This window comes from Nannospalax galili, unplaced genomic scaffold (assembly GCF_000622305.1).
Source record: "Nannospalax galili isolate Female #2095 unplaced genomic scaffold, S.galili_v1.0 scaffold169, whole genome shotgun sequence".
Taxonomy (NCBI): Eukaryota; Metazoa; Chordata; class Mammalia; order Rodentia; family Spalacidae; genus Nannospalax; species Nannospalax galili.
In genome coordinates, this window is record NW_008360327.1 from 2,855,223 (window position 1) to 2,867,439 (window position 12,217).

The window sequence follows — 12,217 nt, forward strand, 5'->3', positions numbered from 1 at the left end:
GTGAGGTGAGCAGGCTGAGAGAAGGCCCACAGATGATGCAATGGATAGATGTTAGGGTGATGGTGTCCTTTATATACTGGTTCCTCCCAGAAGGGTATGCTCCTAAACTCTGCTTTCACAAGACTCTCAGAGCTTGAATTCTGGCCAGGGTTCCTGTGACAACCCGGCAGAGAGAAGCACTGGTGGGAATCCCTTGCATGTCAACAGTACAGTGCACAAAGCACTCAGCCCCCAAGTTTGATGTAGTGTATGCTGGGGTCTGGGCACGAAGCCCCAAGTGTTCAGGGACTCAAAATCTATTTCTAGTTGTGACAATAAAACCGTCTTTGGATAACCCAGTCCCTTGGCCCCCATGTTTTTTTCACCATAAAACAGTATCCTAATTCTTCAGAAAATTCAGTTCACAGACTAGATTTTTGTGACAAGATGATTCTATATCTGTTATTTAAATGTTTAGATGTTCTGCCTTCTTCTTATGCCTAAGAGTGTGACCAGCACAATGACGTCCCCCTCTCAGGAGCGCAGCATGTGTTTATGGGATCAGGTAGAGATTAACACTGTATCCACACCCTACCTTCTCATTGTATGAAAAATGACAGGAACCACAAAGTGGCTGTCCTTAATGAAGTGCTGTGATCACCTGTGGAGAGGCCAGGGGACCACCAGGGAGCAATAAGCAAGGTGTGTGTTCATGACTCCAGTCAAGGAGGGCAGCTCTGGACAGCTTTCAGATAGATCCAGATGTCATAACTTGGGTATACTGCAGCAGGGCAGTATCTCTTGCCTCCTGAAATGATGGGCCAGGAGAAAGAGTCTAGATTCTTGATTCTTAACTGCAAACAGCAGACTTGGAGATAGTGACCTAAAACAACTTCAGAGTTTTTTTTCTTGCATAAAAATTCAAAGGTAAGCTATATAAAGCTAATTCAGCAGCTCTAGGGAAGCCAGGGAGCTAGGTTCCTGCAACCTCTTGCTCTGGCAAATTATAAAAGACCTCTATCCTAAAGGCTGTCCATTATTCTAAGGGGAGAGTTGAGGTGCCAGTCATCACATCCACATGTCAAGCAGAATGAATAGAAGGGTAAGAGGTAAAAAGGCACTCTTTTCTGGGATAGTCAAACCCTTAAGAAAATTATCCCAGAAACCCACCCAGCAACAGCTGCTTCTAAATTAAGACTGCTCCAGCTGCAGAATGAATCCTGAGGAAGTATCTAGAATCTGAATTTTATGACTTGAACAAGTTTGTATGCTGACCAAACTAATCTGGTTTGGACTGGACATGGAGACTTCCTTCAGTCATGTTACAGCTATAATGCATTTCAGTTATTCTTCCCTAAATTTCCATTTTCTATGAGACCTTCTTTTGCTAACATTGGTTAGCATTTCAGGCTTATAAACCCCCAGACTTAGTGGGATGTTATTGTTCTTATCTTACCTGGTTTGGTAGGGCAAGGCTCAAGTAAGATAAAGGTCCATGGGGCTTTCAGAAGTTTGACACGCCAAACAAGTCACAAGGACACTTTCTTGGGCCTTGATGTTAAGCATTACTGACTCGCTCACCCCTGGGGAGCAGATATGCACCACCATGAGCTTGCTGCCTACCCAGAAGGTTTTGTTGTACTTGGTCTCTGAGCAGGAAATGGAGGTCAGTACCCTCCTGTGATCTTTTCAAGTTCCCAAGCCCATGGGACAGTGCTTTGGTCTACCTGACCTCCTGTGAGGCTAGTCTCCCATGATCTCTTGCAGTGATCCCCTACTATGTGTCTGTGACCACTGGGAAGCACAAGGATGCGGCCACTGATAGCCGAGCCTTTGTCTTGCTTATTGGTGAGGACGATGAGCGCAGTAACCGTATCTGGCTGGACTACCCCCAAGGGAAGCGGGGCTTCAGTTGTGGCTCTGTGGAGGAGTTCTATGTTGGAGGCTTGGATGTGGGCGTCATCAAGAAAATAGAGGTACTGGCCCTGGGTCCCCATGATGATGACCACCCCTGGGGAGGGAAGGAATTGGCCAGTTCATGGGGGTGGGGAGCTGAGGGCAAGCAAAGCAACGGCCTGGAGCCTCTCAGAGTAAGAGGCAGAGGAAGACCTCCAGCCTCCACCATTAGTGAGCTGGGAGACCTTGGAATCCCCATTTTCTGCTCATTCAATGGAGATGTTTCGTGTTCTCATTTTCTTACTGTAACCCAGCAAGTTACCACCAAATCAGTTACTGAAAACAACTGTGGTATATGATCAATGGGTCAGGAATCTGGCTGAGACTTAGGTGGAGCCATTTCTCAGGCCTTCTGAGATAGAAACAAGATGTAACCAGGGCTACAGTCTTTTTCTGAGGCTTAGGTCATCTTCCCACTAGTCGTTGGCCAGATCCATTCTCTTGGTGTTGTAGGACTGAGACCTTCAGTTTCCTCCATTCCCTGCCCTGCAGAACTCTCCAAAACCTGTCAGGGTCCTTGATCCAGGCCAGGAGGAGACAAACTTTCCTGCTTCAAGCCTCTCTGGTTTCCCTTCCTCTTTTAAATGGCTCATCTGATGAGGTCAGGCCCACCCAGAATCAGGTTTTGATTGACTGAAAGAACTTCATTCACCCTGTAAAATCTCTCCTTCATGGGAGGACCTCTGGCCAGTGAGTACCAGGCATGTCCCCAGGGAGGGGACACTAAGCAGGGAAGATCTTTTACTTACCTATGTCCAGATCCTCACAGGAATCGTATGCCTCACAGCTGGGCCATGATGGGGCCTCCCCTGAGAGCTGCTGGCTTGTGGAAGAGCTGTGCTTGGCAGTGCCCACCCAGGGCACCAAGTACACATTACGCTGCAACTGCTGGCTTGCTAAGGACAGGGGCGATGGTGTCACCTCCCGTGTCTTTGACCTCCTGGATGCCATGGTAGTGAACATTGGAGTAAAGGTATGCATGTCTGCAGTGTGCTGCTGTGTGACCTTGGGAAAGTCATGTGGTCTTTCTGGGCCTTGGTCTTTTTATATACCACATACAAATAGCGTTTCCCTTCATGACCTGTTTGGTACTCAATCTTGACCAGAAGTCATGAGATCACAAACAGTCCCTAAAGAGCTTTGGAAGATATCAGCTCTGTCCAGGTGTGCAGGGCCGTTACCCTCCACACCAATAGCATAACAAGGGGGCAGAGGACACTGGAGACTGGAGGCCTCTGGATCTCATAGTACAGTAGTGCTATCCACCTGAGACCAATTTTAGCTAGAAAAGCCTAGAAAGTTTGCATTCCATCTAACTGGTCAAATGAGCTGGGACAAGTTGTGAAACCTCACAGGTTGGGACCAGGCAGGAGGCAGGATGCCTGGGTAGCCCAAGAACATACAGCTAGTTGGTGGCCCAGAGTCTGACTTGACCCTATGATTATCTTTCTCTCTTATGAGCCGTGGCACCTGCAACAGCCCATCCCTCCTTCCTGTCTAAAGCACAGCCACAGGCTTCCCTGTTCAATCAGGAGGCCCACAAAGTCAGGACTGATGGAGCAGGCCTGCAGGTTCTGTGATGGGAGCATAAGGAGGGGCTGTACTCCACACCCCAAGATCCTCCACAGGAAGTTGCACAGGTGCCTGCCCCTCCCCAGCAGGAAGGAAGGGTAGAACTTTCTGTGGCATTTTCTCCCCCTTCATAGACATCTCCATCTGCAGTCAGATGGGTAGTGTGGGTGAGCCTGCCACTCATCTGGGGCCTCCGTCCTGACCTACTTCCCAGCCTGTGTGTGTCTGCGCACCACCCCCAGCACATACCACACCCCACACAGGGCAGCTGCACCTCCTCCCCAACTCAGCTCAGGAAAATCCAGAGCCACATCTCGCTATTCACAGAGCAAAGAACACAGGCTTGCCACTGTACAAAGAACTGCAGGGCCTTTTGGATTGGCCTCTCTCCAGGACACCAGATAACCGCAGAATTACAGGAGCCCTGCTTCTATGTCTTTTTGGAAACACACTGATTACATAAAGAGACACAAGTCTGTAAACCGAGGGAACGATGGGCACAGAGAACCAGGGGCCGGAAGGGCCAGTCCTCAGAGGTTGGTGTCCCCTAGGCCAACAAGGCCCTTGTTTTTTCCATTCTATTCTTCATGCCTGTTTAGATAAAAGCAAAAAAGATCCAGCTTCCCGCTTCTTCCCAGTAACTGCCCTGCCCCCCACTTGTCCCATCTCCACAGTCATGTCCTGTGCTTTCCTGTGATCCAGGCCCACACATGCTACTCCTGACCCTATCATGCCAAGAGAATTAGATGATGCCGAAAAACACCTATCTAGCATAGTGGTCAGCATGTGACCACAGTCACACATAGTACAGGGTCAGGATCCAAGGCTTTAAGAAGGGTTGTGTGGACTTGGGTAGCTGCCTAAGTAAGACAGAAAGTGACACGTGTGGAGAAGGAGAGGGTCCCTTCCTCTGCCTCTCCTGAAACTTCAGGGCTACTTGTTAGTCCAGGAGGCTGCATATGGTGACAGCTGTGCCTGAGGCCACCTCTCAGGAGCAGCCTGGAAAGGGCCTCAGGGCAGGTGCTCAGAAAAACTGAGCTCTCCCCTCCCTCCAGGGACACAGATAAATGGAATTGGACCTTTTGGGAGCAAGGCTTTGGCAAAAAAGGCAAAGTCCTAATCTAAGGTGAAAGTTGAGTGAACAGGGTAATCACCCTACTTCACAAGTGGCTTAAGGCAAAACTCTTAAATGTCACCTTGGAGGCACTCTTTGCTCACAGACTTCAGGGGTGAGCTGGCTGTGGTGGGAAGTTGAGGGCACTCAGAACGGTCCTCAGGCCATACATGTGGCAGGCCCAGTGCCAGCACCAATCTGACTAGAACCCTTTGTGTGTTTTATGACTCTGCAAGGAGAGCTGAATGTCTCCCTATAGTGGGAGCAGGGGTTGGGGGCATTTGTCCAACATCAAAAGCTGGCAGAGGGCAGACCTGGATTTAGGTGGAGCTTCCAAGGTCATTGTCCTGCCACCACACACACTTACCTGGATGGGCTGACAAATAATTGGTGAGTGCCATTGTGTGCAACACCTGTCAGAACCCCCAATAGCTGGGCAAGTGCTGGGGGGCCTGAGAGGGCCTATTCTGGCTCTGCTTCCCCAGACATGCACAGTGGACTAGGCTGGGCCCTTTTCAGAGCTGCAGAGCTTGGAGAGCATGTCATTGCTCCATGGAGAGACTGAGGTGGGTTGGTGGGTTGAGGTTCAGGCACATCTCTCTCGGCAGGTGCTTTATGAAATGACAGTGTGGACTGGTGATGTGGTCGGTGGGGGCACAGACTCCAACATCTTTATGACTCTCTATGGTATCAATGGGAGCACAGAAGAGGTGCAACTGGACAAAAAGAAAGCCAGGTACCCGGAGGGGGCTGGACTCCACACCCTCCTCATACCCACCCTCTACCCGACTCTGTCCCACTGGCTGCACACCATAACTTTCCCAGCTGCTGCATCTTGGTTCACTCTTTTCCAGCACTTTTCTCTTTCAAGAGCCAGCTTAGGTATCCATCCTCCAGGAAGCCTTTCTTGACTATGGCAGCCCAGAGCAACTCATTCCTTCTTTCCTTCATCTAGTCTGTATGAGTCGGCAGGGCTGCGTTGTTCATTTCCTGACTTTGCTCTCACCTCTCCCACTCCCATCAGTTCATTTCCTGGCTTTGCTCGTCACACTGTGGCAATGTGAGGTGTCAACAGTGGGGGGAGTCGGGTGAAGGGTACATAGAAACTTTTCTATTTTTGCAACTTTTCTGCATCAAAAATGATTATAAAATAAAAGAGGATCAATTATCAAAACATTCAAAAATGGTGGATAACAGGAGTACATAGAAACTTTTCTATTTTTGCAACTTTTCTGCATCAAAAATGATTACAAAATAAAAGAGGATCAATTATCAAAACATTCAAAAATGGTGGATAACAGGACTAGAGAGATGGCTAAATGGTTAAGAGCACTAGCTGCTCTTGCAGAGGACCCAGGTTCAATTCCCAGCACCCACATGGCAGCTAACAACTATCTATAACTCCAGTTCTGCACCCTCTTCTGACCTCCTCGGGTACTGAATGACATGGGTGCACTCACATACATGCAGGTAATACACTCATACACATAAAATAAAATATAAATAATAAAATTTAAAAATAAAAATGGTGGCTGAGGATGAGGATGATGGGAGTGGTAGAGGTGCTGATGGGCACAAGGCTACTGAACCTCTGGGGACCAGGCAGGGATTTCTTCCCAGGGATAGAGAAGCTCATCCAGGGCTATGATAGGAAGTTTTGCCTGCCCTCTCTCAGCATTTCCATCCTCCTACTATGCAGCTCCAGTCATGACAATCATAAGAACAGCTATTATTGAGTACCCACTACATGCCAAGTCCCACCGAAAGTGCTTGCCATGTGTTTTAAATTTCAGCACTCTGTCTAGTTTGCACTGTTAGCACTTCCCATCTACAGTGTGATCCTGAAACACAGAGAGATGAAGCAAACAGCTGAAGGTCAGTGGGGGAACTGGGATTTGAACTCAGGAAGCTGTGGGAATAAATGAAGCTCTGATGAGAAGAGAGCCTGTTTATTCAAAGATCACTATTAACAAAAGTCAGCCACCATCCCTAGGTATGATAGAGTAGAATGTTGTATAGTAAGTTATTTGTACATTGTGAGGCATGCTAAGAAGAATTGGGCATCCCCTGTGACTGAATTAAAGAGCAGGTTTGTGTTTCCCTCAGTGGTCCTGAGGTAGGACCAGGAACCAAATAGGGAAGCTGGTAGTTAATGATCAAGTCTTGGCCATCTTAAGCCAAGTGCCAAAGAGGCTGTGGCTTAGAGCTTGATTTTTAGGCATAGTCTGGTCATGGCCTCTTAGTGTGTTCAGTCCCTGTCAATCTCCTGTCTCTATTCCAGTGCTAAGCCCCATCCTACTCCAAGCTCCCAGGTTTTCTCTGGCTTGCTCTCTCACTCTTCTGTTCCACCTGATTTGCAGCTGTCCAAAACCTAATTGCTTATGGGAGAGAAGAAGGAAAAATGGAAGTGGGCAAGGTCCTGTCTAGGAATAAATTCCAACACTGGTTTGCAACCCTGTCATAAACATGACCACAGTATAAGAGCTTCAGGGCCTGCTAGCAAAAAGGTTTTCTCTTTCTGGGTGAAGTCAGTGTTGTGAAGGGACCCTGCATTTCTTAGCTGGTCTGGTTGCAGGCTCTGCCTTGAGCCACACTTTGCTTAACTGCACCTGGTCCTGGCAGGTGTTATACCCCTGCATGGGAGGCCTTGTCGGGGATGTCTGTGTGTTGATGGTCAACTTGGATAGAAAGCCCACTGGGTGTGTGTCACGGCCATATATGGGACTATGCAAGGAGATACCTTCCCTCAAGAAAATCTGTGTGCCCAAGATGGTCAGCACACTCATGCATGTACACACACACACACACACACACACACACACACACACACACACAGAGAGGCATTGTGGGTGCTCCTGTTGTCAGATGCTGTTTTCTCAACTGTCACTCACAACTCTCTCCTCAGCTAAACTCCCTAGCTCTGGAGAACTCTAAGGATTATGAATGTGAATAAGTTAGGAGACGCAGCCTGCATCCTAATACTGCCTCCAAGACAAGGAAGACTTCCCTCTCACCTTGCCACACTCCAAGTCTCACCCCCACTGGGTGTGGCCTGTTTTTAAAGGTGTGTCTTGATTCCAAGGAAGCGTAACAGTTGCCATTTGGAGATGCCTCTTCAGGGCCACCTGCACCATCCCAGGGGCCATCAAGCAGTACCATCTAGAATCAGTCAGCAGCTAAGCAACCAGTCAATGTTGAAGGTTGCATTGTACAGGTGGCCCCGTGGGAAGAGAGCAGCAAGGACTAAAGATAGAGCACCTCAGATGATGTGATTGTTGGGCAGGAAAATAACAGCAGCAAAAGCAACACTGCCTTCCATTTGGGTGTCACTTCACAGCTGCCAGGAGTATTGCCCAATCCAGAGCCACTGTTCAGATGTGCAATTGAACAGAGAAATGGAAACAGTGCCTTCAAGAGTTGGGCAGTGTACAACCTGCTCCCACCATTCAGGTGGTCCTGCCATTTGTAGGATGTCACTTAAAGGGGGCTAGAGAGATGGGTCAGCATTTAAGAGTGCTTCCTGTTTTTCCAGAGGACCTGGGTTCAGATCCTAGCACCCAAGTTGGGTGGCTAAGAGCCTGTAACTCCAGGGGATCTGACACTCTCTTCTGGCCTGTGGTCTCCTCCACACACATGGCATATACCCACATACACATAAATAGCTAATTAAAATAAATCTATTTTTAAAGAATATCACTTAAAAATTTTCAGGTATAGTTGACTTCCCTTCTGTTCGGTTTCCAGGGCATATTTGGGAGATTTTAGGGTTAGTGTTATTCTCCCCAGATTAAAGGTCCCAGAAAGGAGGCTGGGCCACTAGAAAATGAGATTAGAACCCAGAACTAGTAGCTCGTGCACAGGGCTGTTTCTACCAGCTGAGCCTGATTAACCCAGTCTTTTAGGAGCCCACGTGGGCATTGCCTGAAACAGTGATAAAAGCCTCACCTTCTCGCCTTACCCCAAGTCTTGTCTGCAGCCAGGGCCAGCTTCCCAATGTCCCTTCATGCCCTGCTCCCCACCCCCACCCCCAGATTTGAGCGGGAACAGGATGACACATTCATCATGGAGATCCTGGACATCGCCCCCTTTACCAAGATGCGCATCCGCATTGATGGCCTGGGCAGCCGACCAGAGTGGTTCCTGGAGAGGGTAAGGTGGTGCCCTCCATGTCAACCCTACCCACCTCTCCTCCTTGCTCTTGGATTATAAGTGACCTTCTTGAAGTGCCACTGGAGAGGGCCATGAACAAGATCATGTACTTGGATGTAAATTAGAGAATTAAACAGAGCCTGGGGTGGGTGAGATATAGGATGAGCATCCTCTGGGAAGAGAATGTGGCAGGGTTAGGAGAGGACCAGGAGAGCTGGGGTATCGAGAGACAGGATGGATGGTGGGGCTTCTCGTGTCCCTGCAATTACACTGTGAGGTGACTGCTCTTGTTCCCTGCCCTCTCTCCTGGGAGGAGCCCAAGTCTACCTGGGCAGCCTGGCTAGGGTCTCTCCCTGGGTTCTCAGGTAGGCTGAGGGCAGCCTAGGCTGGGATGTGAGACCCTCACAGAACAAAAACAGTGTGAGATTTCTTTGCCTCCATCACCCCCCTCCAGCACATGACACACACCACACATAGCCACTGACTCAGCTTCTCTCAAGAGAAGGCAGCTTTTCCTCCTCAACACCATTTGCTTACCTTCCCCCAAGGGTCCTGACACCAGGCTGCCTAGATAAGGGTCACTGGCACTCACTGTTAGGAAGCAGAGGTGGGCTCCCAGGACACAGGCCAGCTTACTGTTTTCATGGGAATGAATATGACAGAAGGGCTCACTGTACTTTCCAACTTACACATGGCCCCAGAACTGGAGGCCTGGGCAGCACATCCCCCAGGCCTGCAGTCACAGCAAGGACAGTGGCACTGATGACACGGACAACAGTTCTGTAATCACACTCCGCTGTCACATGGGCCTAACTGAGGCTCTCCAACATGGTGGTGCTGGTGTCAAGCCTCTTCCTTGTGCAATGTGAAGCTGCGCAACAGAGCTCCAGACCACAGAGGCAGAAGAGCAGGACTCAAGGTCTGGGCAGGACCACATGTTCACTGAAGACTCTGGATAGGATCTGGCCTGTCCCCCCCCCCACCCCCACCCCGGGCCTTCCCCCAGCTCTGCCAGTTGTCACACAGCATTCTTCTAGTGTGCAAGTCTCTGTAATCTCTCCTATCCCATTTTGCTTAGAGCCCTCCCAGTGGCTTCAGTAGGATTCCAACCCTACTCTAAATAAGGTTGCATCCTAAGACACTGAGGATTAGGACTTCAACATACACATTTGGGGTTGGGGGGACGCTGCTTAATTCATGACACAAATCTTTCTGGTAGTTAATCTGAAATAGTCTCCCCACTCCTCATCCACCCAAGGCCATCTGCCTGCCTCTCCTTCTGCTCCTTCTCCCCTGTGTAGCCTCTGCAGACCTTCCTTAAGCATCCATTCCAACCTGGCAGATATCAGTGCCCAGCTCCTAGGTGTCTGTGGCTAACAGTGGCTTAGTTGGTCTGATTTTCTGCCACTTGCTGAGCCAACATTTCCTATGTACCATGCTAGGCATGACTCTGAAAGTCTTTTTAGATGAATTTCAATTCCCAAATCTCATGGTCTTTCAAACCTACGCAAAAGCATGTAGGCAGAGCCCTTTCCACACCCACAAGTCTAAATCAGGGAGCCTGGGGTAGGAGTTCGGGTAGGGTGTGCTTGTGCAAGGAAGGGCATTTCCACATGGCCTCTTCCCAGATCCTGCTGAAGAACATGAACACAGGCGATCTGACCATGTTCTACTATGGGGACTGGCTGTCCCAACGGAAGGGTAAGAAGATGCTGGTGTGCGAGATGTGTGCTGTGATCGACGGGGAGGAGATGATGGAGTGGACATCCTACACAGTTTCTGTGAAGACCAGTGACATCCTGGGTAGGTTAGGGCCCCCTGCTTCCCTTTCCCCTTGCCCTTCATCCTCAAATCTTGGCTCAAGATTGGCTTTCACTCAGGTTATTCTTCTTCCCATGGCCTTCTGAAGCTGGTCAAGCTAAGTCATCTCCACACTGGGTCACTTTCTGCAGCGACAAAGTATTTCTTCCCAGTGACCAAACTGATTCCTTCCCTGCCCCTCGTGGAAGTGAGGAGATTTTCAGAGACACAGCCCATGCTTGGCTGGGAGCCCAGCAGTTCATCCCAGTACTGTGTACCTTGGCACATCTGTGCTTCAATCACCTATGTGTGACTCTGGCCTGGGGTCCACAGTCAGAGTTGTGACCTCGGTGCTCCCATAGGCCTGGCATTCTGGTAGACCTAACACAGTGAAGTAGGGTGAGACCCTGACAAATACCTGCTAGGGAGCCAGAGCAGGGAGACTTAGCCCACCTGGACCAGGGGTGAGGCTCATGGGGACATCTCAGAAGGATGTCAAAGACAAATTTAGAAAGACAAACAGAGCCATTGGGCAGATAGGATTCCCTTCTTGTAAGGAAGGGCTTACAAGTAGAAGCTCTGTGAGGATGGAAGCTGGGAGAGAACACCTTTCCTCTATCCAGGAAGCGGTGCCTCCTGCCTTACCTCCCCTAGCCTCAGTGGCCTCAGTGGCCATTGTGAGGAATTTGGCAGACTCATTCACACGGACTATAGATGACTCGTTGGTCATGCTATCTTAAGTTTCTTCTTTTTGCTTTTTGTTTTTTGGGACAAGATCTCCCTGCTGGCTTGAAATGCTCTATGTAGACCAGGCTGGCCTCCATCTCACAGAGATCTACCTGCTTCTGCCTCCTGAGTGCTGAGATTAAAAGCGTGTGCCACCATACCCAGCTGTAGCTTACATATTTAACAGAACAGTTTGCCTAAGAAATTAAGCTCTCATAGTAGAATCTCTTGGGCATAAGAGATGGGTCAGGAAACCTGGTAGCATTTATTTCTAGCACATTCCATCTCCATTTTTTCCCCACAGTGGAGCCTTCCTCTTTATTGTTTGAGTTCCTAGTGTTCACGTGCCTTGAAGACCCCTGCTCATTCCTTCACGATGTGCTCTCAGAAAACAACTAAGTTCTCTGGTAGCAGCAGCTTCATAGGCACCCGTCTAGGAGCCCTGGCTTCTTAACTGGGCCCAACACCTCCATTTGGCTTAAATAGAGGATATGAAACTCTGTTGAAATGTCAATCAGAGGTAAATTGGGGAGTACAGAACTTTTCTGACTCCTTCTGACCCTACCCTGTACTGGTGGTAGCCTGTATTTAAACTGTAAAGCCAATCCGCATGGCATGCCTTATACGTTTTAAAGCATTTCCCCAGAAACAGATACATTTTTATACTAAGCATTCATTGTAGCTATGACTGAAGTTAGACCAACAGTATTTGCAACATGCGAAGAGAAGGTGAGGGATAGAATTGGACACCTAAGAGATCCAGGCCACTTCCAGGCTTTTCTGACTTTAACCCTAACCCCCACCGGCCTCATCAACTCTAGACTCTGTCCCCTTATGCCCAGCAATCTAAGGAGTCTAGGAACAAGGCCAGAACAGAGGGCTTTGTGTGGGAGAGATTGGTTCCCAGAGCTTTGCCTTGTG

At 49.1% G+C, this 12,217-nt stretch overlaps 1 protein-coding gene across 1 annotated transcript in view; it reads left to right on the forward strand.

Annotated features, from left to right (window-relative positions):
* Positions 1-12,217, forward strand: part of Loxhd1 (lipoxygenase homology domains 1) — a gene marked incomplete in the record, with an annotated part of 174,362 nt that overhangs the window by 129,810 nt on the left and 32,335 nt on the right. The window contains 5 exon segments of the mRNA XM_017796306.1: positions 1,747-1,955; positions 2,723-2,908; positions 5,230-5,357; positions 8,653-8,770; positions 10,399-10,573. Coding sequence (XP_017651795.1) covers positions 1,747-1,955; positions 2,723-2,908; positions 5,230-5,357; positions 8,653-8,770; positions 10,399-10,573 — 816 coding nt within the window.